The sequence below is a fragment of the Scyliorhinus canicula genome, chromosome 15 (genome assembly GCF_902713615.1).
Source record: "Scyliorhinus canicula chromosome 15, sScyCan1.1, whole genome shotgun sequence".
Classification (NCBI taxonomy): domain Eukaryota; kingdom Metazoa; phylum Chordata; class Chondrichthyes; order Carcharhiniformes; family Scyliorhinidae; genus Scyliorhinus; species Scyliorhinus canicula.
In genome coordinates, this window is record NC_052160.1 from 82,766,730 (window position 1) to 82,793,360 (window position 26,631).

Sequence of the window (26,631 nt, forward strand, 5' to 3'; positions counted from 1 at the left end):
TGACCCATCTGCTCAGGAAGCTGTAGGCTCAGAATGTACACTGACATTTGTCTGTTAAGGCATATTGAGATATGTCCATCAAGGGCTTAGAACTGCTGTAACAGGATTTCATAGTTGAGTATTTGGCTGTAGACAGCAATCTTACATGGATTATTACTGTTGTGTTGGAAAAAACAAACCTGGAGAGGGAGTGGAATCCATAGAATCCCTACAGTGCAGGAGGCCATTTGGCACATTAGAGTATGCACCGATCCTCTGAAAGAGCATTTTACCGAGGCCTACTCCCCACCATATCCCCGTAACCTAATCTGCATATCTTTGGAGAGTAAGGGGCAACTTAGTATAGCCAGTTCATTTAACCAGCACACCACTGGATTGCGGGAGGAAATCGGAACACTGAGGAAACATATGCAGACACGGGGAGAATGTGCAAACTCCTCAGTCACCCAGTGCCCTTGGTGGTTCTGTGGGGGAGAGGGTTACGCTTCTTTGAGAAAGAAGATTTCTCACCAAGTCCCCTGTAACGTGATAGTTGCTGGTAAATCTGTTTCATTCGCTCGATGTTAAGCCGACTTGCCTCTGCGTGTATCACCATGGGCTTTGGATAGTGCACGCCAATAATGCACTTTGCTGCAACTTGGACAGAGTCGGGAGCATTCCATGGATCATAGATATACTTTGCAGGAAATCCTTTAAGAATTGGCAAGTAATGTCTGCAAAGAGAGTCTTATTGTAAATACTAATAGTGTGAACATATTCATCAAACTAATCCCAACAACCCATCTGTTGTCCATTTCTGTGCTATAGATTTCACCATGCCCCCCACTCCCCTTCAACCCACGTGCCAAGCACTGCATTTACAGCACATGATACCATTAGCCCTTGGCTATCTTAGAGATTTGAACGGCCAAGAGTGTGATTATGGTGTAGTCACAATGCACCAGTTTACAGCCATAGGGTGTGATTCAATGCAAACATTTTTTGTGTTCTTTTCCGCCGGCGAGTTTCCCACCACTATCCAATGACATTTAGTCACTTTTGTGGGTCCTGGGGAGTTTCTCACCGATTTAGCCCATACTTAGGGCAGAATTCTCCGTCGGCCGATGCTGGAATCGGGAAACGCAATTGGGCAGATTTTGACGCTGACATCGTGGTAGGCACCAGTTTCACGCCAAATCGCAGTTCTCGGGGGCACGATTCTCCGCTGCCCACGACGGGTCGGAGAATAGCGGGAGGGCCTTCCTGACAATTTTCACGCTCTCCCGCTATTCCCCCCCCCCCCCCCCCCCCGCGGCCGCCCCACGACACGAATCGCTGCTTGCCGTTTTTTACGGCGAACAGCGATTCTCCCCAGGCCGATGGGCCGAGTTCCCAGGCCTTTATGGCCGTTTTCACGAACGCAATCACACCTGCTCTCACCGTTCGTGAAAACGGCCGCAAAGTGCCGCCCCGAACAACCATGGCACCGATTGGCACGGCCGCACCACGGCCGTGCCAAGGGTGGCATGGGCCTGCGATCGGTGGGTACCGATCGCGGGCAGCGGGTCCGATCGGGTCCTGGGAGGGGGCGCGGAGGCTGCCGTGAAACACGGCCAGTTTCACGGCAGCCTTTACGACTCGCCACATTTGCGGAGAATCGCGCCCCTGGTACCTCGACAGCAGCATCAATGTGTTCCACTCCGCAAGTAGGGTAAATGCCAATGAGCCTGACCAAGTATTCTCTGGGGCCACCGCGATTCGCTGCCTCCACTTGGGGGGTGGGGGGGAAAGAGAGAGAGAGAGAGCGCGAGAGAGAGAACGCAAGAGAGAGAGAGAGGGGGAAGAAAGAGAGCACATGAGCAAGAGGGCATGGTTTAATTGTGCTTTGAAAAACAGGCGCCGTATCTGACGAGGGACAGAGAAGAGATAGAACATTCAGAGGTGCGACTGGGGGCTGACGGGCCAGCTGGGACCGGGGCAACATCCCATTGGACTCGGTGGTGTCCAGGCATGGACTGCCATTGCCGAGGTCAGCAAGGCAGCCATCTTGCTGTGCACCACACTGACCACCAACCTTTGCACCTAACTCTGCAGTGACACTGGTCATATGCGTCCCCCTCCCCCTTACCCCACCCTCCACCATACCACCCCTGAACATTTAGGTCACGGGGTCCTTCCAGGCGCCGAGTAGAGCCCAGTATTGGATCTCGCAAGAGCTTGATGCAAAGGTGCACCCACGCTGTCAGAGGCCCTATATGCCCAGTCGGCACAATATATCCATTTCAATGTGGACCGAGCCACCAGGATGCCTGGGCAATGGGGTTCGCCGCCATTGCCAAGATGCCCGGGTCCAGGGGGTGACCGACAGGGTGCATGTCGCTCTATGAGCACCTGCATTCGACATTCCAGGTACCAAACAAATTGGTGTCCTTCCACCCCCCTCAATCCGGAGTCTGCCATTTCCACCAAGAGAGATTACCCAAAAGACCCATAAATAGGCACAGCAGGCCCACCTAACATGGCCACTGAGCCAAATCACAAGACTAAACAAAGAAAAATCTGCAGGCACCGTCATCGAACTATCTCCACCTCCCTCAGAAGCAAGGCGAACACAAACCTAAAATCATCTTCTAGCCTACCTAATCAAAACAAGAACTCTAAGCTCATTGTCTAAAAATAACTGCTATAATGAGCTGCAGTTAACCCTCAACACCGCTCCTGTTAAGCTAACTCATGTAGGTTAGTTGGGAAGCTCTCAGCTAGAGTTGGAAAAATGTTTGCAAGTAACAAAATGCTAAAACCCCATGTTTTTTTCAAATGGAGTTCAAATTTCACCATCTGCAATTGTGGGATTTGAACCTGGGTCCCCAGATCCTGTCCTGGATTTCTAGTCCAGTGACAATATTCCTACATCACGGTCTCCCTGAGAAATTGATATGATTAGAGTGGGAGGAGCCTCATGTATGGAGTATAAACACTGGCACAGATCACAGGGGCTGAATGGCCTGTGCTGCACACTTGAGGGAAGATATTGTTATGGAGTGGATGCCCCAAACAGAGATGCACTGGATTGATTTCCCAAACACAGGAGACAGATATTTTTTCTGGAAAACATAGATACTGCTCAAGATTTGCTCCAAACACAGACAATTATGTGGAAGAGAAGACTAACAAAATGATGTAATGTTTTCTATTAATAAAATCCCTGGTTTCTTTTTAGGAAAAGCTGTGACAAGACATGGCAACATACTGTATATGATAATTTATCCGCAAAATATAAAGTGATATTTTCATTGGCATAAGATAATCAAGAGTTGATATTGGACCTATTTTCACATGTCAACTACAATTAATTTTTTGGCACTTGAATGGCATCAGTTGACCTTTCACCACTGCAAGTGATTTTATTTGCAGTGCTAGTTTGCCTGATGACACAGAAGCACTAAAAACAAGTGGACATTGTGACATGACAAAGCTCTCCTCTCTGAAGTACGTCCTATCTTCAGGTTTGTTATTTGCAAACATTTTTCTGAAAGAAAAATTATAACAAGTAATTAGAGAGCAATTTAGAAAATACAAAACAAATAAATGTGGTGCAAATCAAGATACATGTGAAGGGGCTTAGTTCTTTATACTTCACTGTTAAGCTCCTCCAATTGTGTAATGGATACTTGTGCAAGCAGTTTAATACATGTGTAAGTAGTTTTGGGATTACTTCAACAGTCAAATAAAATCAGCCTGCACAACTGCATCTATAACCACATACCCTCCATATCGTTTGCACAACCAATCTGTTCACTTCGCGAATTCAGACATGGTTGAAACTGCAAAGGAACAAAAATAAAATTTTAAAAAGCTCACTGCTTTCTAGTACAGGAACAGACTTCGAATTAGATATTCACCAGTAATGAGGCTGCAATTTACGATAAATCCATATGTGGTCAAGACAGACAAATTGAAGCAATAGATATTTATGGTATGGACATCTTTGGAGTCCACAAATTCAAACATGTCATACATTTGCTTTCTGTCTTCTATTTTTTCTTTAGAAAATATACACAAGATTTTATGAAGTTAAAACTAAAGATAAAATAGAACTGGGGCTGGATACTCCGACTCCCCGCCGGGTCGGAGAATTGCCGGGGGCCGACGTCAATCCCGCCCCCACCGTCTCCCGAAGTCTCCGGCACCGGAGATTCGGCGGGGGCGGGAATCGCGCCGTGCCGGTCGGCGCCCCCCCCCCCCCCCCCCGATTCTCGGCCCATGATGGGCCGACGTCCTGCTCCTGTAATGCCGGTCCCGCCGGCGTGAATCAAACCACCTCCCTTAACTGCGGGACTGGCGGCGCAGGCGGACTCCGGGGTCTTGGGATCTGGCCCCGGGGGGTGCCCCCACGGTAGCCTGGCCCGCGATCGGGGCCCACCGATCCACGGGCAGGCCTCTGCCGTGGGGGCACTCTTTTCCCTCCGCGACAGCCATAGACTACGCGATGGCCGACGCGTGGGGACGACGTCAGCACATGCTGACGTTCCAGCGCATACGCGGACTTCTGTCGGCCCCGGTTGGCATGGCGCCAAAGGCGCTCCGGCGTGGGCCTAGCCCCTCAAGAGGAGGGCTTAGCCCCTAAAGGTGCGGAGAAAACCGCACCTTTGGGACGGCCCGACGCCGGAGTGGTTCACGCACTCCGTCCTGCCGGGACCCCCCCCCCTCGCCGGGTAGGGGAGAATCCAGCCCCTGATATTATTTACATCAAAATCAGAACAAAGTTGCTGTGCCCGAGGTCGATGGAGTATTCTGCCACGATGTTGGCGGAGCTATTGGGGGAGGGGGACGATCCCTCTCGATATGAACTAGAGTGGACTCATCGGTCGTGGAAACCTATACCAAAGGCGAGTGAGCCGCCAAGAGTAGAAACTGTGTGTTTCCGTAGATGCAGTGTGAAGGAGAAGGTCCTGTGCTGGGCAAAGCAGAAGCGGGTGGTGCAGTGGGCTGGAGCTGGTATATGCATATACCAGGACTTTATGGTGGAGCTGGCGAGGAGGCGAGCGGCCTTCAGCCGGGTAAAGAAGGCACTGTACATCAGCAAGGTGCAGTGCGGCATAGTGTATCCAGCTAAGTTGAGGGTGACCTACAAATCCAAGGACTTTTATATTGGGACGGCGGAAGAGTTTGCGAAGGCAGAAGGACTGTGGCAGGATTGAGAAATGGGACAGAGCGGGTCTTGTACTGTTGTAACCTCATGTAACTTGATATTTTCATTGCGTTTTGGTGTATGTACTAAGATGAGTCGATGCTGTATGTTTGGACAAGGGAAGAGTTGGGACTTTCATTTGCAATGATGGTTCTTTGGGGCTTAGGTGTGTATGCTGGGGTTGTGTGCTAAAGGGGATTTCTTGGTTTTCCTGGGACCGGGCAAGGAGGAAGGGGATCCGGGCGGGGGCCTCCACACTGGTCGGTTTAAGCCGGCCAGTGAACGGGAGTGAGGTGGGGGGAGGGGCTGCGGCCATTGGAGCCTGGCAGAACAGGTTTTGGTGAGTCTAGTTGGGGCAAAGGTTGGGGGAAGGAACTGAGGCTGAGGGGAGGAGTTTACAAGAGGAAGTGGAGGGGAGGAGTCTGGGAGGGGGGCGTCTTCAATTCATGGGTGTCATTCACAATACTCTTTCGGGGATTGGATGGTGTTGAATATTGGGGGGGGGGGGGGGTTGGACTATATATGTCAATGGTGACCATAGGTGATTGCTGATTCCTTCTTTTTTCTCCTTGGGAGATTTTGTTTTATCTGATGCTTATATTGTCATGTGGGCCTTTGTTTGGAGAGTGGTGGGAGGATGGGGTCGTTATTGTTAATAAGGGGATTGACATTGTATTCATTACCGTTTATTGTTTGTTGGTGGGGTGTAAATTTTGAAGAAAACGGAGAACAAAAATATTAAAAAAAGAATGCAGAGCATCTATTAAATGCATCCCTCTTCCAGCGGCAAAGGGCTCCTTAACTGTCTGTTTTTACTATTTCCATGAAAGTAGAGATCCTCTAAAATACAAGATCCATTTCCATTGGATCACAAACATCTACTGCAGCCATCTCACACCACTGTTCTATAGAGACAGAAGGAATGGCATGGCATGTATAGACCTGGTTAGATCCTAGCTTGCAATATTAGCAAAGTATTGGGCCCTGCAATTCCATCCAGTGTTCTGAACTGAGAGAAGCCCAACTTTAGTCAGTCATCAAGGCTCGACACTTTTTCTCTGTGCCTAAATATTCTGTTGGCAGCACTTGAAGTCTTTACTGAATCAAGGACATAAACTGCAATCTGAACAAAGTTTTACAGCAGGAGAAAATTAGTACTCTGAACTACTCTGAACTGAAGGGGCAGCAGGTGGTTAGCATAAATGCTTCACAGCTCCAGGGTCCCAGGTTCGATTCCCGGCTGGGTCACTGTCTGTGTGGAGTCTGCACGTCCTCCCCCTGTGTGCGTGGGTTTCCTCCGGGTGCTCCGGTTTCCTCCCACAGTCCAAAGATGTGCGGGTTAGGTGGATTGGCCATGCTAAATTGCCCGTAGTGTCCTAATAAAAGTAAGGTTAAGGGGGGGGGGGTTGTTGGGTTACGGGTATAGGGTGGATACGCGAGTTTGAGTAGGGTGATCATGGCTCGGCACAACATTGAGGGCCGAAGGGCCTGTTCTGTGCTATACTGTTCTATGTTCTAACTAATACATTAATTTGGGAAGTTCATTAGTGGAAATATTGCTATTTAAGGCATACGCTGATGGAAGGCCATCAATATTGTGAATTGGAATTGTTTCCTGTGGAAAGAATTCTTGCCCTAGACAAGTGTACGATACTTAGTAAAGCACCAAGACTCCATGAAAATACAGTAAACCTAATGAAACTTCATTGTTAATCTTATGGAGCAGAAATCAATGAAACCTCCAAAAGCAGTTTGAAATTTCAGTTTTAACACGACAAGATGACCATCAGAATGCTTGGAACAGGTTTGGAAAGAAGCAAACCTCATGTGCATTCCGAAATGGAACAGAAGACATTCTCTCTAACTTGATAAGAGTTTTTACTAACTTGACAGAGGTTTTCCGAAGAGGTCACAAAAATGATTGATGCAGGTAGGGCAGTGGATGTTATCTATATGGACTTCAGTAAGGCCTTTGACAAGTTCCCTCATGGTAGACTGGTACAAAAGATGAAGTCACATGGGATCGGGGTGAGCTGGCAAGGTGGATACAGAACTGGCTAGGTCATAGAAGGCAGAGAGTAGCAATGGAAGGGTGCTTTTCTAATTGGAGGGCTGTGACTAGTGATGTTCCGCAGGGATCAGTGCTGGGACCTTTGCTGTTCGTAGTATATATAAATGATTTGGAGGAAAATGTAACTGGTCTGATTAGTAAGTTTGCAGACGACACAAAGGTTGGTGGAATTGCAGATAGGGATGAGGACTGTCAGAGGATACAGAAGGATTTTAGATCATTTGGAGACTTGGGCGGATAGATGGCAGATGGAGTTTAATCCGGACAAATGTGAGGGAATGCATTTTGGAAGATCTAATGCAGGTAGGGAATATACAGTGAATTGTAAAACCCTCAAGAGTATTGAAAGTCAGAGAAATCTAGGTGTACAGGTCCATAGATCATTGAAAGGGGCAACACAGGTGGAGAAGGTAGTCAAGAAGGCATACGGCATGCTTGCCTTCATTGGCCGGGCATTGAGTATAAGAATTGGCAAGTCATGTTGCAGCTGTATAGAACCTTAGTTAGGCCACACTTGGAGTATAGTGTTCAATTCTGGTTGCCACACTACCAGAAGGATGTGGAGGCTTTAGAGAGGGTGCAGAAGAGATTTACCAGGAGGTTGCCTGGTATGGAAGGCATTAGCTATGAGGAGCAGTTGAATAAACTCGGTTTGTTCTCACTGGAACGATGGAGGTTGAGGGGCGACCTGATAGAGGTCTACAAAATTATGAGGGGCATAGACAGAGTGGATAGTCAGAGGCTTTTCCCCAGGGTAGAGGGGTCAAAAGTTTAAGGTGCGAGGGGCAAGGTACAGAGTAGATGTACGAGGCAAGTTTTTTTTTTTTTACACAGAGGGTAGTGGGTGCCTGGAACTTGCTGCCAGAGGAGGTGGTGGAAGCAGGGACGATAGTGACATTTAAGGAACATCTTGACAAATACATGAATAGGATGGGAATAGAGGGATACGGATCCCGGAAGTGTAGAAGATTGTAGTTTAGTCGGACAGCATGGTCGGCACGGGCTTGGAGAGCCGAAGAGCCTGTACCTGTGCAGTACTTTTCTTTGTTCTTTGTTTTCTCTTTCAGATTTTTGAGACAAAGCTCTGGGTAATTAGAAAACCATAAATCCTTGCTCTGAGCCTCTCAAGCAATCATTAGCTCTCTTGATCATAGGAATGAATCATAGAATTTACAGTGCAGAAGGAGGCTATTCGGCCCATCGAGTCTGCACCGGCCCTTAAAAGAGCACCTTATTCAAGCTACGTATTTACCCTATCCCCGTAACCCCCACTTAACCTTTTTTTTGGACATGAAGGGCAATTTAGCATGGCCAATCCACCTAACCGGCACATCTTTGGACTGAGGGGGAAACCGGAGCACCCGGAGGAAACCCACGCAGACACGGGGAGAATGTGCAGACTCTGCACAGACAGCCGGGAATCGAACCTGGTACCCTGGAGCTGTGACGCAACTGTGCTAACCACTATGCTGCCGTGCTGAACAGAGAAATGTGCCACTATCTGCTGGATGAACTGGTTAATTAGGTCAAAGTTACAAACCTCAATTGTAGCTGGGGCACTTGGTCATTACCAAGAAATGAAGAGTTGAAAAAAAATAACATCCACTTGTATGCAATTTAGATAATAGATTTTCAGGATTTGATTTCACAATCTGAAATAGAAGTCATAGCTCAGCCTGGTACAAAATCAGGTGTTAGAATTGCAGGGCATCGGCAAGCCAACTTTGGAGGGAGGTAGTGGCGAGGGAAATGGTTCAGGTTCGAGATGGGGCAGGGAAGTTGGTGGTGGCTCTGGAGGAGATTAAAAGGTGTTCTTTGAGGAGCTCTACGAGTGATTGTATATGTCCTCTTATGAGGAAAGGCTGAAGGACTTGAGGCTGTTTTCGTTAGAGAGAAGAAGGTTAAGAGGTGACTTAATTGAGGCATACAAGATGATCAGAGGATTAGATAGGGTGGACAGTGAGAGCCTTTTTCCTCGGATGGTAATGTCTAGCACGAGGGGACATAGCTTCAAATAGAGGGGAGATAGATATAGGACAGATGTCAGAGGCAGGTTCTTTACTCATAGAGTAGTAAGGGCATGGAATGCCTTGCCTGCAACAGTAGTGGACTCGCCAACACTAAACGCATTCAAATAGTCATTGGATAGGCATATGGACGATAAGGGAATAGTGTAGATGGGCTTTAGAGGGGTTTCACAGGCCGGCGCAACATCGAGGGCCGAAGGGCCTGTACTGCGCTGTAATATTCTATGTTCTATGAACCACCGGGGGAGGATCGGGGAATGCAGGAATTCCTGGATGGTTTGGAATATCCGAGGTTGGGGGAGGATGATAGGTCCACATTGGAAGGGGTGAGAGGGGATCAGAAAATAAAGGACACAACTGGGAAGATGCAGTCATGAAAGGTAGCAGGGCCAAATGGGTTTCCAGTGGAGTACTACAAAACATTTAGGGATAAGTCGGTGCCGCTGATGGTGCGGGTGTTTGAGGAGGCAATAGGGGAAGGGGTGTTGCCACAATCTTTGAGGCAGGCATCGATCTCCCTGTTGCTCAAGAAGGATAAGGATCCGACAGAGTGTGGGTCGTATAGGCCTATATCACTCTTGAATGTGGATGCAAAGGTACTGGCGAAGGTGTTAGTGGGTAGGTTAGAGAAGTGCCTCCTGGGGAAGATCAGATGGAGTTTGTAAGAGGGAGGCAGCTTTTTTCAAACACTAGAAAGGTTCTGAATGTAGCTATGGCACCGGCGGAGGGGAGAGAGACGAGGTAGTTGAGGCACTGGATGCCGAGAAGGCGTTTGACCGGATAGAGTCGGAGTATTTAAATGGTGGTTTTGGAGCAGTTTGAGATTGGGGTACGGTTTGTGGATTGGGTAAAATTATTTTACAGGGAGCCGAGGGCGAGTGTCCGCATGAATAACATGAATTCGGGGTAATTTGCTCTGCACGGAGGGACCAGATAGGGGTGTCCTATGTCCCCCACTGTTGTTCGCACTTGTGATTAAGCCTTTGGCCATCACGCTGAGAAATTCTGGGGTGTGGAGGGGATGGTGCACCCTTGCACGCAGACGACTTGCTACTATACGTGTCGGAACGGAGTACGTCGATGGGTGGTATACTAGACCTGCTTCGAGTGTTTGGGTCATTTTTGGGGTATAAACTAAATTTGGCCAGGGGTGGGAGCAGGGGTACGAGGGGCTGCCATTCCGTAGGGCGGTAACCCAATTTAGATACCTGGGGATGCAGGTGGCACGGGATTGGGGTGGGCTCCGTAGATATAACATTACAAATCTGGTGGGGAGGGTGAAAGTGGATTTGGCAAAATGGGATTCCTCTGTAGCTGGCAGGTCTGGTGCAGGCAATTAAGATGAATGTGTTGTTCATTTTTCAATGCTTGCCAATCTTTTTAATCAAAGGTGTTTTTTAAGGAAGTAGAGAAGATGATTACCTCGTTCATTTGGGGAGGGGGGGTGAAAAAAGGTGGCTAGGATTAAGAAGGCACTGTTGCAGAGAGGACGTCAGTCAGGAGGTTCGGTCTCCCGAATTTATTGTATTATTACTGGGCGGTGAATGCTGAGAAGGTGAAACTGGGTCAGAGGGGAGTGGGTTAGATTGGAGGAGAGTCTATGCAGGGGGTCGGGGTTAAGGGCGTTGGTAACAGCACCGCTCCCGATAAACCTGGGGAAATATTCAAGGTGACGAGCAGCCTTTGTGTCGTCTGCAAACTTACTAATCAGACCAGTTACATTTTCCTCCAAATCATTTATATATACTATGAACAGCAAAGGTCCCAGCACTGATCCCTGCGGAACACCAATAGTCACAGCCCTCCAATTAGAAAAGCACCCTTCCATTGCTACTCTCTGCCTTCTATGACCTAGTCAGTTCTGTATCCACCATGCCAGCTCACCACTGATCCCGTGTGACTTCACCAGTGGCGACACTGATGATTTGGAGGCAGTTACGCCAGCACTTTAGGTTGTGGGTGGGGTCAAGGGACATAATGATTCGAGGGAATCATTGATTCAACACAGGAAGGTGGGATGAGAATTTTCAGAAATGGGAGTAGGGACGTTAGGGTATTAAAGGATAGGTTTCTGGGAAGCCTGTTTGAGAAGTTGAAGGAACTGGGGAAGGAATATGGGTTGGGGCAGGGGGGAGATGTTTAGGTGTACAGAGGTCCGATATTTTGTCAGGAAGGAGGTACAGAGCTTTCCGGTGGCACGGGCTCCCACACTGTTTGAAGAGATATTGACGACAGGGGGAAATGGAGAAGGGGATGGTGTTGGCGATTTATGGGGTGATTTTGAGGGAAAGATAAGGTATCGCTAGAGAGCATTAAGGCGAAGTAGGAGGAAGAATTGGGGAAGGATATTGAGGAGGGGTCACGGTGTTAGGTGCTCCGAAGGGTGAATGCGTCAACTTTGTGCGCGAGCTTGGGGCTGATACAGTTGAAGGTGGTATATAGGGCATATCTCACAAGGGCGAGGGTGAGCCAACTTTTTTGAGGGGGTGGAGGATGTTTGCGAGCGGTGTGGGGGGGGGGGGGGCCCACTAATCACATTCATATATTTTGGTCCTGTCTAAAACTGGAGGGAGGTCTTTAAGGTAATCTCAAAGGTGGTGCATGCGAGACTCGAACCGGTTCCCCCAGAAGCCATATTCAGGGTGTTGGATCGGCCGGGGTTGGAAGCAGTGTGGAGGCAGATGTCTTAGCCTTCGCCTTGCTAATCGCCCGAAGGCGGATTCTGTTGGGGTGAAGGTCGGCTTCTGCACCCTGCGCCTCAGCATGGCAGGCGGGTCTGCTGGAGTTCTTAACGCTCGAGAAAGTAAAATTCGAGTTGAGGGGGAGAATTTGGTGCGCAGAGCTCTAACAGCGGGATTCTCTACTCGAGTCAATGTGACTTCCTATTGAAACCATCTCACGCTGCTGTGAAACCCACGGGCAGGGGTGCCCTGCCGGCAGGACCAGAGAACCCTGCTGCCAACGAAAGGCCGGAGAATCCAGCCCAGGATCTCAAGTAACACCGTAAATGTTATTCAATCCGGAGAGATGACGAATAAAAAAAGCAGCATGTACAAGTGTGTACTATACTCCATAAAGAGCTGGAACAAGAATTTCTCTTGTCTGGATTGCTGGCCCAAGCTTCAGATTTTCAGAGAGCAACAGGGAGAAGCAGTGGCGTAGTGGTATTGTTGTTCGACTAGTAATCCAGAGACCAGAGTTACGGGCAGCACGGTAGCATTGTGGATAGCACAAATGCTTCACAGCTCCAGGGTTCCAGGTTCGATTCCGGCTTGGGTCACTGTCTGTGCGGAGTCTGCACATCCTCCCCGTGTGTGCGTGGGTTTCCTCCAGGTGCTCCGGTTTCCTCCCACAGTCCAAAGATGTGCAGGTTAAGTGGATTGGCCATGATAAATTGCCCTTAGTGTCCAAAATTGATTGCTCTTAGTGTTGGGTGGGGTTACTGGGTTATGGGGATAGGGTGGAGGTGTTGTGGGGATAGGGTGGAGGTGTTGACCTTGGGTAGGGTGCTCTTTCCAAGAGCCGGTGCAGACTCGATGGGCCGAATGGCCTCCTTCTGCACTGTAAATTCTATATCATTTCCTGGGGTCCCAGGTTTGAATCACACAAAGCAGATGGTGAAATTTGAATTCAAACAAAGAAAAATCTGGAATTAAAAGTCTAAAGATGACTGTTGTCGATTGCTGCAAAACTCATCTGGTTCACTAATGTCCTTTAGGGAAGGAAATCTGTTGTCCTTACCTGGTCTGGCCTACATGTGACTCCAGACCCACAGCAATGCCATTGACTCTCAAATGCCCTCAGGGATGGACAATAAATGCTGGCCCAGCCAGCAACGCCCACATCCCATGCATGAATATAATAAAAAACAAATCTGACTTACTGCCAAGTCTTGTTGCGCATAGTGTTAAGTCAGATATTGCCTGTATACTGTGGAGGTCCTCGAAATTGGAGATGGTGAGAAGTCAATTGCACCACACTGTTTAATGGGAGTTGGGGATCTGCTCTGGGCGTAGGATAAGATAGTCTGTGCAAGCATTGATTAAAATTTCCTTTTTTTGGCTTTACCGCTGAAGAGAGAAAAAGAAAACACAGAACTCTCCCAAATTTGAAGATTAGACATTATATGGGTATACTTTATAAAGAGACATGCAAACAAAATTCAAACTATATCAGTTTTACATCTACCACCCCCACAACACACTCACGGTCTCCCAGTTCCATAAACTTCCCATGAACTGAGCAGGACCAGGACTGAGTGTCACGATCAACACCATTATTCAAGCCCATTCAAGTTGATTAAAGACACTTCCTATCCACAGTGCCCATTGACTTTCTCTGAACGCTTCAACCAACTAGTACAAAATGCAACTCAGTGCAGCGTCTCACCACTACCCAGCTTTGTGGGAGAATTAGCAGATCCCACACTATCAGTATATATAACCCAATATATGAAGGGCGCGAAGACAGAGGAGACGTTTGAAATAATTAATATGAAATATCCAACAGAATAACGACCGACATCAGAATAATTTAGTTTACGCATCACAATTAGGAAGCTTTAACTTTTGTGAAGTGTTGTACCCATTTGTTGAGGCTCTTCTTCCTGGATGCTAACAGTATCAGTTGTGCCTTGGAATTGAGTTTTATTAAAATAAACTTTTAATGTGAATTGCAAATCCTTAAAGGAAGTTGCAGTTTGGTATCTCACCCGTCAAACGCCTAAGACATTTTTTTCCTGTTTTTTATAAATTTAGAGTACCCAATTCTTTTTTCCCCCAATCTTTGGGTTGTGGGGGTGACACCCAGGCAAATACGGAGAGAATGTGCAAACTCCACACGGACATAAATGTCCAAGACTTAAAAGGATTAACAAAGCCCTTAAAAATACGAACTTCAGAAATCTAGTTTCAAAGAAAAGTCTGCACCCATAAATACCTGATGCCTTTAATATTACTCGAAGATCCCCAAACAACTCAAGAAAATGCAAATTCAAGTTTTACAATACTACATTTTTGCTAATGTTCTTATCAAACAGAGAGAAAATCAGCCAGACACTTACCTCACATAGTCTCCATTGAGGTCTGTTCTGCACCCAAAACCAACAGGACAATAACAGTGAAAGAACTGTTGAAAGAAGGAGCTACAAGATAGCCACATCCAACTGCCAGCATTTACACTCCAGTCAGCATCCAAAAGCAGTTCCTCAAACACCTGCAGTGAAGTATTAGGAATAATGTTGAAGCAAATAATGCATTCGAAGGTTCAGAATGTTTCAAATCAATTTTATGTTTGAACTTCAAGAAAAAACATAATGTGGTCAAGACCCTTTGATAAGAAACCAAACTATCAAAAATTCAACTTTGGCCGAACGGTAGCGCTCTCACCTGACTGAAACATTCGTTTAGGTCCACTTCAGATTCTTAACAAATAATCTAGGCTTACTCAAGTGCAGCAGTGAAGGAGTGTTACACTGTCAAAAGGAGCCTTTTTTGGGTCAAATATTGTTACAACCCCCACGAGACACACAGGGTCGACCAATCAGTCTCCTCGTGGGGCTTGTAGAGCAAGTGCTCCCCCACTGAGCAGAGGAGGCCCAACAGTGGGGCTCGATAATTCCTTAAGATAAAAGCCAGTCCAAGAGGGAGCTGGCATCTCAGGATGATCCTGGGTGGGACTTGGGAGTGTAGCTTAGTTTCTGCATTTCCCAAGTGTGAGTAGAAAATAAACTACTTTTGATTTACCTTTTCGGGGATGTTCATTGATTACAATATGGGCAACGATGATAAAATAGAGCAACAGGCAGCACTGCTGCACACTCAGGCCATGGCTGCATCTCAACATAGAGGAAAAAGGCTAGCACACTTTCAATTTGGCAGACTTGACACTTTTGACACAATGTGGAAGACTGGGCTCAGTACATGGCACGTTTGCGATATTTTATCAGGGCGTATGCCATTACTGGGGAGGACGGTCAGAAGATGATTCTTTTGACCCCATGTGGGGCACCCACTTTCAGCGTCAAAAAGAACCTAACCTACCTTTGCACTGAGTGCTAAATATGGGTGCATTTGCGTGCTATAGTGAGAGTTTGGTGACTGAGGGATAAGGGTTCTTTTTTATCTAAAGTCTAGTCTTTCTTTTATTTAGTTAATTAACTTAAAAGTTGCCATTTGGTATAGAAGAAGGTGAATTTTCAATCAGCTTTAAACAAAGATTCTACTTGTAATTCCTTGCAGCTGGAGCTTGTTAATTAGTTAATTGGATTAGGTCAGTTTTTAGAGGCTAGATTCACGGTATAAAAAAGTGAGCCAGCCTCAGTGCAGACTTTGTTTGCACCGAGTGCTAAATTTGAGTGCTATAGTGAGAGTTTGGTGACTGAGGGAGTGCTAAATTTGGGTGCATTTGAGTGCTATAGTGAGAGTTTGGTGACTGAGGGAGTGCTGAATTCGGGTGCATTCGAGTGCTATAGTGAGAGTTTGGTGACTGAGGGAGTTAGGTGAGGAGGGAGTAAGGTGCTCCTTTCATTTCCTACATTTCCTCAAAGAGCGTGAAGGGAGCCAGGAGTTTACAGAGAATGCAGCTGACTGGGAGCAGAGTCAGAGGGCGGAGTTCCAGTTGGTCCACAGTGCAGCTATGTTCTGTAAGGTAAGAGGGGATGGAGGCTAGGGCAGTTGCATGCTCCTCCTGTAAGATGTGGGTGGTGAGGGATACCACCGATGTCCCCGCTGACTATACCTGCGGGAATTGCACCCAACTCCAGCTCCTCAGAGAACGTGTTAGGGAACTGGAGCTAAATGAACTTCGGATCATCCGGGAGGCAGAGGGGGTAAGAGACAAGAGTTACAGGGAGGTAACCACACCCAAGGTACAGGGCAAGAGTAGCTGGGTTACAGTCAGGGGAAAGAAAACAAACTGGCAGACAGTGCAGGGATCCCTCGTGGCCGTTCCCCTTCAAAACAAGTATACCGTTTTGGATGATGACCTACCGGGCGAAGGCCCTAGCGGCCAGGTTCCTCGCACCGAGTCTGGCTCTGGGGCTCAGAAGGAAAGGTGGGGGGAGAATAGAAAAGCAATAGTGATAGGAGACTCAATGATTAGGGGAATAGATAGGAGAGTCTGTGGTCACGAGCGAGACTCCCGGAAGGTATGTTGCCTCCCGGGTGCCAGGGATGTCTTGGATCGTGTCTTCAGGATCCTTAAGGGGGAGGGTGAGAAACCAGAAGTCGTGGTGCACATTGGTACCAACGATATAGGTAGGAAAAGGGGTGTGGATGTAATAAACGAGTTTAGGTAGTTAGATTGGAAGTTAAAAGCCAGGACAGACAGAGTTGTCATCTCTGGTTTCTTGTCGGTGCCACGCGATAGTGAAGCTAGGAATAGGGAGAGTGTGTAGTTGAACACGTTGCTGCAGGGATGGTGTAGGAGGGAGGGCTTCAGGTATTTGGATAATTGGAGCGCATTCTTGGGAAGGTGGGACCTGTATAAGCAGGACGGGTTGCATTCGAACCAGAGGGGCACCAATATCCTGGGAGGGAGGTTTTCTAGTACACTTCGGGAGGGTTTAAACTAATTTGGCAGGGGAATGGGAACCGGATTTGTAGTCCAGCAACTAAGGTAGCCAATGTTCAGGACATCAAAGCATGCAGTGAGGCAGTGGGGAAGGTAATACTGACAAAGGAGAGTACTTGCAGGCACGGAGATGGGTTGAAGTGTGTATATTTCAACGCAAGAAGCATCAGGAATAAGTGGCGCGAATCGCCTGGGGCCGGCGAAAATCCCGCCCCCGCCGTGGCAGAAATTCTCCGCCACCCGGGAATTGGCGGGGGCGGGAATCACGTCCCGCCGATTGCTGATTCTCCGGCCCGCGATGGGCCGAAGTCCCGCCGCTGAGAGGCCAATCCTGCCGCCGTGGTTTGAACCACCTCTGGTGGCGGCGGGATCGGCGGCGCGAGCGGGCCCCGGGGGGGCGTGGGGCGATCCTGCTCAAGGTGAGTGAACTTAAGGCATGGATCGGTACTTGGGATTACGATGTGGTGGCCATCACGGAAACTTGGATAGGAGAGGGGCAGAAATGGTTGTTGGAGGTTCCTGGATATAGATGTTTCAATAAGATTAGGGAGGGTGGTAAAAGAGGTGGGGAGTGGCATTGTTAATTAGAGATAGTATAACACCTGCAGAAAGGCCGTTTGAGGGGGATCTGCCTACTGAGGTAATATGGGTTGAAGTCAGAAATAGGAAAGGAGCGGTCACCTTGTTGGGAGTTTTCTATAGGGCCCCCAATAGCAGCAGAGATGTGGAGGAACAGATTTTGGAAAGGTGCAGAAGTCACAGGGTAGTAGTCATGGGTGACTTCAACTTCCCAAACATCGAGTGGAAACTCTTTAGATCAAATAGTTTGGATGGGGTGGTGTTTGTGCAGCGTGTCCAGGAAGCTTTTCTAACACAGTATGTAGATTGTCCGACCAGAGGGGAGGCCACAGTGGATTTGATACTTGGTAATGAACCAGGGCAAATGATAGATTTGTTAGTGGGGGAGCATTTTGGAGATAGTGACCACAATTATGTGACTTTCACTTTAGTAATGGAGAGGGATAGGTGCGTGCAACACGGCAAGGTTTACAATTGGGGAAAGGGTAAATACGATGCTGTCAGACAAGAACTGAAGTGCATAAGTTAGGAACAAAGGCTGTCAGGGAAGGACACAATTGAAAGGAGGAACTTGTTCAAGGAACAGATACTACGTGTCCTCGATATGTATGTCCCTGTTAGGCAGGGAAGAGATGGTCGAGTAAGGGAACCATGGTTGACAAGTGAGGTTGAATGTCTTGTTAAGAGGAAGGATACTTACTTAAGGCTGAGGAAACAAGGTTCAGACAGAGCGCTGGAAGGATACAAGATAGTCAGGAGGGAACTGAAGAAAGGGATTAGGAGAGGGCATGAAAAATCTTTGGCGGGTAGGATCAAGGAAAACCCCAAGGTCTTTTACACATGTGAGAAATATGAGAATGACTAGAGCGAGGGTAGGTCCGATCAAGGACAGTAGCGGGAGATTGTGTATAGAGTCTGAAGAGATAGGAGAGGTCTTAAACGAGTACTTTTCTTCAGTATTTACGAACGAGAGGGGCCATATTGTTGGAGAGGACAGTGTGAAACAGACTGGTAAGCTCGAGGAGATACTTGTTAGGAAGGAAGATGTGTTGGGCATTTTGAAAAACCTGAGGATAGACAAGTCCCCCGGGCCTGATGGGATATATCCAAGGATTCTATGGAAACCAAGAGATGAAATTGCAGAGCCGTTGGCAATGATCTTTTCGTCCTCACTGTTAACAGGGGATTGGAGAGTGGTGAGTGTCGTGCCCCTGTTCAAAAAAGGGAATAGGGATAACCCTGGGAATTACAGGCCAGTGAGTCTTACTTCGGTAGTAGGCAAAAAAATATGGAAAGGGTACTGAGGGATAGTATTTCTGAGCATCTGGAAAGACACTGCTTGATTAAGGATAGTCAGCACGGATTTGTGAGGGGTAGGTCTTGCCTCACAAGTCCACTCCTCACAAGTTAATTCTTTGAGGAGGTGACCAAGCACGTGGATTAAGATAAAGCAGTGGATGCCGTGCACATGGATTTTAGTAAAGCATTTGATAAGGTTCCCCATGGTGGGCTTATGCAGAAAGTAAGGAGGAATGGGATAGTAGGAAATTTGGCCAGTTGGATAACGAACTGACTAACTGATAGAAGTCAGAGAGTGGTGGTGGATGGCAAATGTTCAGCCTGGAGCCCAGTTACCAGTGGCGTACCGCAGAGATCAGTTCTGGTTCCTCTGCTGTTTGTGATTTTCATTAATGACTTGGATGAGGGAGTTGAAGGGGGTCAGTACATTTGCAGATGATACGAAGATTGGTGGAGGTGTGGATAGTGAGGAGGGCTGTTGTCGGCTGCAAAGAGACATAGATAGGATGCAGAGCTGGGCTGAGAAGTGGCAGATGGAGTTTAACCCTGCAAAGTGTGAGGTTGTCCATTGTGGAAGGACAAATATGAATGCAGAATACAGGGTTAACGGTAGGGTTCTTGGTAATGTGGAGGAGCAGAGAGATCTTGGGGTCTACGTTCATAGATCTTTGAAAGTTACCACTCAAATGGATAGAGCCGTGAAGAAGGCCTATGGTGTGCTGGCGTTCATTAGCATAGGGATTGAATTTAAGAGCCGTGAGGTGATGATGCAGCTGTACAAAACCTTGGTAAGGCTACATTTGGAGTACTGTGTGCACTTCTGGTCGCGTCATTTTAGGAAGGATGTGGAAGCTTTGGAAAAGGTGCAAAGCAGATTTACTAGGATGTTGCCTGGAATGGAGAGTAGGTCTTACGAGGAAAGGTTGAGAGTGCTAGGCTTTTTCTCATTAGAACGGAGAAGGATGAGGGGCGACTAGAGGTTTATAAGAACCTTATCAAATGCCTTACTAAACTATAAACCTCTATAAACTAGAGGTTTATCAGGGGAATAGATAGAGTAGACAGTCAAAGACTTTTTCCCCGGGTGGAACAAACCATTACAAGGGGAAATAAATTTAAGGTGACTGGTGGAAGATATAGGGGGGGATGTCAGAGGTAGGTTCTTTACCCAGAGAGTAGTGGGGAGGCATGGAATGCATTGCCTGTGGATGTAGTTGAGTCGGAAACATTAGGGACGTTCAAGCAGCTATTGGATAGGTACATGGATTACGGTAGAATGATGGGGTGTAGATTAGATAGAGAACATACAGTGCAGAAGGAGGCCATTCGGCCCATCGAGTCTGCACCGACCCACTTAAGCCCTCACTTCAATCCTATCCCCGTAACCCAATAACCCCATCTAACTATTTTTGGGCACTAAGGGCAATTCATCATGGCCAATCCACCTAACCTGCAGTCTTTGGACTGTGGGAGGAAACCCACACAGACACAGGGAGAATGTGCAGACTCCACACAGACAGTGACCCAGCGGAGATTAATTTATTCTTAATTTAGGACAAAAGTTCGGCACATCGTGGGCCGAAGGGCCTGTTGTGTGCTGTATTTTTCTATGTTCTACCTTGTGACCCCAGACATTTGATGACTTGATGGCGCTCGTAATAAACCACTAGTACCCCAAGCCGTCTGTCATTGTCAAAGATACCCATGCAATACAGCCCAGAGAACTTCGGGGAAGTCTTTTAGAGAACCCTGGGGGAGTCTGTTATTGAGTTTCTGGCACACCTCTGCAAACTGGCACAGTACTGCTATTACAGGCCATACCTGCTAGAGATGCTACGAGACCGCCTTGTGCGCTGAATTAACAACATAGTGACCCAGAGGAAACTGCTTGCCAAACTGTCTTTGGACCAAAAAGGGCCATCAAGATTTCTTATTGGAGAATGCGGAGAAGGGAGTCCAGGAGCTCCAGAGCAAGTCAGAGATGGAGGTAAATAGCGTAGCACATCCCCCCATTAGACGAGGGTGCCCCCGAGAAAAAAAGTCTCTGCGACACAGTCCTTGCCTGGATACAGTCGGGGCCAAGCCTGTTGACCGACTGCTGCTGCAGAAGGAGAGACATCCCCCTTAAATCTACACGGTCGGAGAAACCGCAGGGACCACAATGCCAGGTCAGCCAACAAGCGCATTACCCTGGTCCAGGGTTGTGCCTGCCTAGAACCGGGATCCTCCATCTAGAGCAGCCAGATGAAGAAGAGTCCATGCAGCTGAACTGCATCGCAGCACCAGGGGTTGCCCCCAAAGTTACCGTCCAGGTAAATGGTCACCAACTCGTACTGGAACTGGACCGAGGCTGTGGTCTCAATGAAAGGATGTCAGACATTTAAAAAGATCAGGACTGCAATCCAGCATTTGAACTTGAGAGACCCAGAGGGCAGGTTGGCAACAGAGGGGATCTACTGGCCATCGCGGGTACAATGATCCCAGTTGCCCAAGGACAGAAGTCAGTCAGGTTGCACTGGCAATAGTACAGGGGCCCGGCCTGAATCTGCTGTGCTGTAATTGGCTGCAGAGGTGCAGTGGATTTTCAGGATGGGCACTGGGGGGGTTATACGAAATCCTGGGGGAGGGCCTGGGCAAGATCAACGATGCTGTGGGTAAGATTCATGTAGACCCTGAGACCCAACCAAAGTATTCAGGGCCCACCTAGTTCCCTACACATTGCAGACCCAGGTAGAGAATGAGTTCACCTGCTTGGAAAGCTAGAAATCATCTGGCTGGTACAATTTGCAGATTGGGAAGCTCCTGTAGTCCTGCTACTGAAACAAGATAAAACGGTCTGCCTGTGTGGGGATTACAAGCTCACAGTGAACAAGTCTTCTCGTTTGGACAGATACCTGATGCCATGAATAGAGGACCTTTATGTAAAGCTGGCTGGAGAACCCTCTTTTTAAACTCAACATGAGTCACGCACATCTCCAATTGGAGCTAGATGCGGCTTCCGGAGAATTTATGACCATTAATAGCCACAGAGACCTCTGCAAATGGTTACCCTTTGGGGCGTCATCGGTTTGCTCTATTTTCTAGAGAGTCATGGAGAACATCCTCAAAGGACTATTGTGAGTGGAGGTTTACTTGGATGACATCCTGGTCACCGGAGCCACTGAATAAGGAGCACCTGAGCAACTTGGAGGAAGTTCTGCACCGATTTTCAGAGACAGGCGCTGACTTAAGGAAAATAAGTCTTTTTACACAAAAGAGGTCACATACTTAGGTTACCGTTTCGAACGAGACGGCTGGCACCCAGTGGAAGAGACGGTGGGAGCAATCAAACAAGCCCCCCACGCCCGAGAACACCACTGAATTGCATTGTTCTTAGGATTCGTGAATTATTGTGGGAGATGTATCTCCAACATGGCGACCATCCTCATACCGCTGCATGCATTATTGAAAAAAAAAATCACAAGTGGGTGTGGAGAGTGCCCCAAGAAGATGCGCTCGCCAAGGTGAAGCAGCGACCATCATCAGGTTGTTGACACACTACGATTCCTCAAAGCCCCTTTTGGTCACTTGTGATGCCTTCCCATATTGAATCATTATCCCACCGCATTGAAGATAGAACGGATAGATCAATAGCCTATACATCGCGGACTTCTGCAACTGTGGAGCGCAACTACTCCCAGATTGAGAAAGAGTTCTTTTGGAAAGGGCTGGCCGACGCTTTTGCAGTGAAGTCATTCCACTAGTATGTGCATGGGTGTTGTTTCACCATCGTAGCAGATCACAAACCATTGCTTGGATTGTTTAAAAGAGGACAAGGCAATTCCGCTGATAGTATCTGCCTGGATACAGCATTGGGCCTTATTGTTAGCGACATACAAGTAAGTGTTTTGAGTTTCGCCTGGGAATATATATCACAAACAGGAATGTTCGGAGTCAGCACCTGTTGCAGATATGCCCCCATCTCCACCAAGGAATGATGAGGTCATATCGACCATAAACATTTATAGACACCTTGCCGATCACTGCCGCACAAGTTTGCGATTGGACACAGAAGGTCCAAACGAAGTTACATGGAGGATGGCATTCTCCTGTGCGGAGCTCACGTTGTGATTCCAAGTCAGGACAGACAGGCCATACTTCAAAATCTCCACAATCATCACCCAGGGGTGTCACGGGTGAAAATGCTTGCCAGGAGCCAAGTATGGTAGCTAGACCTGGATGGTGACATTGAGTGACTGGCCCGGCAATGAACCACGGGCCAAGACCATCAGAACCCACCAGTTGCACCCTCCAGCCATGGGAATGTTTGGCCAACCTTGGCTTCGCCGGCATGCAGATTTTTGCAAACCTTGTCAAGGCTTAATGTTCTTGCTGATAGTGTGCACCCATTCCAAATAGCTTGACATCCATCAAATGCCATCCACCACTTCAAAGCCCACCATTGAGAAGGTATGACTCTCATTCAGCAGCCATGACATCCCAAAGGTATTTGTCACAGACAGCGGTATCCCTTTCACTAATGAGGAGTTTGTATGCTTCAAGAAGATAATTGGGGTGAAGCATATCCGGATAGCCTCAAACCACCTTTCTTCAAATGGTCTGGCTGAACCAGCAGTGCAGACCTTCAAGAAGGGAATGAGGAAACAGGCTGCGAGGAAACAGGCCGCGGGATCCGTAGAGACGAGGCTGACGCATTTCTATTCAGCTACTATGCCACGCCACATGTTATGACCGGAGTGGCACTGGCAGAACTGATGGTTTGGAGATTCGGAACCTGCCTTAGGCCAACATTCCCCGATATGAGCAGGAAAGTGGAATGGAGACAAGAATGGGTGGCGCGGTGGCTCAGTGGTTAGTACTGCTGTCTCACAGTTCCAGGGACCCAGGTTCAATTCCTGCCTCAGGTGATTGTGTGGAGTTTTAACTTTCTCCGTGTCTGTGTGAGTTTCTTCCATGTGCTCCGGATTCCTCTCACAGTCCAAAGATGTGCAGATTAGGTGGATGGGCCATGCCAAATTGCCCTTTAGTGTCCAAAAGGTTGTGTGGGGTTGCTGGGTTACAGGGATAGGGTGGAGGCATGGGCAAGGTGTACTTTCCAAGGTCTGGTGCAGACTATGGGCAGAATGGCCTCCTTCTGCACTGTAAAATCTAAGATAAGACCCGCCCGCAGAGGCGGTACCAAAGCAGACAGAATGGTTTCAAACCAGGGGACACGGTATATGTTCGAAACTTCGGAGACGGTGCCTCGTGGATTCCAAGGTGTATAGTGAAACAGACTGGACCGGTATCTTGCACGCTAAAAACACAAGAACAGGTGGTGCAGAAGCGTCTGGATGACCTTTGGAGTGGCGAGCCAGCATCAGGACGAACCCCACCACACGTACTGCTTTTCAGCCCTGCCTGTCTGGCATAAAGGGTCCTGGGGACATAACCCCTTAGTGGCCCTGACACTAATGCGCGAGGTTGAGGATTTAGGCTCAGACATGCAGACTCAGGCATTTGCGTTTTGAACGGTTGCTGAGAGTGCCCCCCCCCCCAGATGATCAACATGAACATTATGTTCCCCGACACTCTGTGTCCCCTGGCGCATCCCACCAACAGCCGGAGTGCAACCGTAGGCAAAATGGAGAAGACTGCCTCCTCCACTCCCCACGACAGAGGGACTTACGGACTTTGGGGGTGGAGGGATTTTATAACCTCCACAAGGATGACCTGATTGATCTCTTCATGGGGCTAGTGGATAAGAGCTCCTCCCGATGAAGGGCAGAGTCCCAACAGCAGGGCTTGTTAATTCCCAGAGATAAAAGCCAGCCCATGGAGGACGCCAGCATCTCAGGAGGGTCTCGGCGGAGACTCAAGCGTGGCTTAGTTCCTGTCCCAGTCGGAAATAAACTACTTTTGATCGGGACTCCTCATTAACTACAATAGATATTAAACATAAAGCCCCGGACATGAAAAATACCAACGTGCTATTTGGAGTACGACATCTTGGCTCAGTATCATATACTGTTTTAGAATACTCTTGTGATGCTCCTTGGGATGCTACAAAGGTGTTAGAGCAGCATCCCCATTGCTTCAACATCCTTCCTGCATTGAAGCCCAAAACCAAACAAAGTACTCTAACATTAATACATAAATCATTACAACAGGTGGAATGTTTCATTTTGGAGAATAAGGTTGGCTGAGGGCAGGTTTCACAGCACATTTCCTGCTGGGCAGCATGGTGGGAACTCAAAAGCTCTTAGTTATGCATTGTCGGATAGTTCTCCAAATCACTGATGGAGTCGACAGTCCAGCCAGCTGCATGAAGCTAATATTTCAATATGGCTGGGCCCAAAAAAAAAAAACTGTACCATGGTTCAACAATGACTGCCTTGAGGCCCTCATCCATGGAGTCCGCCAGGAACTGGATATCCTCTACCGGAGAGATTGCTCCAGGAGTTGTACCAGCCCCACTTCGCCTGTATGGGAGGTGGTTGCACCTGCTCGAGAAACACTATTCAGTGCAGGAAGATGAAGAATGATCTCACCTGCTCTGCCAGTGAGTCAACCTACATATAATGGCACCATGCGCTCAAAGGGTTACACTGTTCAGATCACACACTGGAGATACATCAGAACTGATGGTCTCATGGACAAGTTAGTCACCAGTATCATGCTGCGCAAACTCCATCCTCAGCCCTTACTGGGGTGGGCTCAAAACACACAGGAAGCATGCTTCCCAACCACTCCTCCATCTCCTTTCATCACATTCCATCCAATTATCTTCATGTAGACTACACTTATCCACAAGACGGAGAGGTGTGTGTGTGTGTACGTAATGCAACATGAATCCAAGGTCCCGGTTGAGGCCGTGCTGATGTGTGCGGAACGGGGCTATCAGTTTCTGCTTGGCGTCCCGAAGGCCGCATTGGAGAACGCTTACCTGAAGATCGGAGGCTGAATGCCCTTGACTGCTGAAATGTTCCCCGACCGGAAGGGGACATTCCTGCCCGATTGTCTGCACCTTTTCCCCGTGTCTGTGTGGGTTTCCTCCGGGTGCTCCGGTTTCCTTCCACAGTCCAAAGATGTGCAGGTTAGGTGAATTGGACATGCTCAAATTGCCCTTAGTGTCCAAAAAGGGTTAGGAGGGCTTATTGGGTTACGAGGATAAGGTGGAAGTGAGGGCTTAAGTGGGTCGGTGCGGACTTGATGGGCCTAATGACCTCCTTCTGCACTGTATGTTCTACGTTCTATGTCCATTCATCCGTTGTCTCAGCGTCTGCATGGTCTCGCTAATGTACCAGACCTCGGGACATCCTTTCCTGCTGCATACGAGGTAGACAACGTTAGCAGAGTCACACGAGGTGGGATGACAGACACACAGGAGCTCTCCAAATTGGAGGAGAATGCTGGCAAGATGGCTGGGGAGGGCAGAGATCGCTCCAGTGAGGAAGGAGAGATATGCCTCCCCTAGTAGCAAGTTTGTATGAACTCGCCCTGCGTGGAATACATCCTGACATTCTCAGCCTGTACATGAAGTAATTCCATCTTCTCACTCTTACAGGCAACAGCATGTCCAGGCAGACTGGCACAGAGAGGATGATGAGGGTCTATTTGAAGAACACCCATCACCGTGTTCATCTGCACATTCCATAGCAAAGAGAACACATGTCCCCGTAGGTGGTAGTTCTAGATTAGGCTCAGGCACCCGGTGGGTGGAGTTCTAGATTAAGCTCAGGGTCACATTCCAGGGGAACACCTCACTGACACGTCTGCATAGCAGTTGGAGGCAGTGAGGGCCCAGGTCTCTGGCACTCAGAGGGAGGACTGCTGGAGATCAGGCAGCCGCCTCGTCAGTCAGATGTTGAGGCTCTAGAAATGCTGTCTCATGTGCTGGAGATGAAATGATAGGTGGTGAAGATCATCAGGTA

The 26,631-nt window shown here is 48.2% G+C and overlaps 1 protein-coding gene across 1 annotated transcript in view; it reads right to left on the reverse strand.

The window, feature by feature from the left end:
• The window catches only part of LOC119978163 (cryptochrome-1-like), a 99,383-nt gene that overhangs the window by 19,965 nt on the left and 52,787 nt on the right, over positions 1-26,631 (reverse strand). The window contains exons 4-5 of the mRNA XM_038819600.1: positions 14,331-14,482; positions 511-713 (exon numbers count right to left, since the gene is read on the reverse strand). Coding sequence (XP_038675528.1) covers positions 511-713; positions 14,331-14,482 — 355 coding nt within the window. The remainder of the gene's footprint in view (positions 1-510; positions 714-14,330; positions 14,483-26,631) is intronic.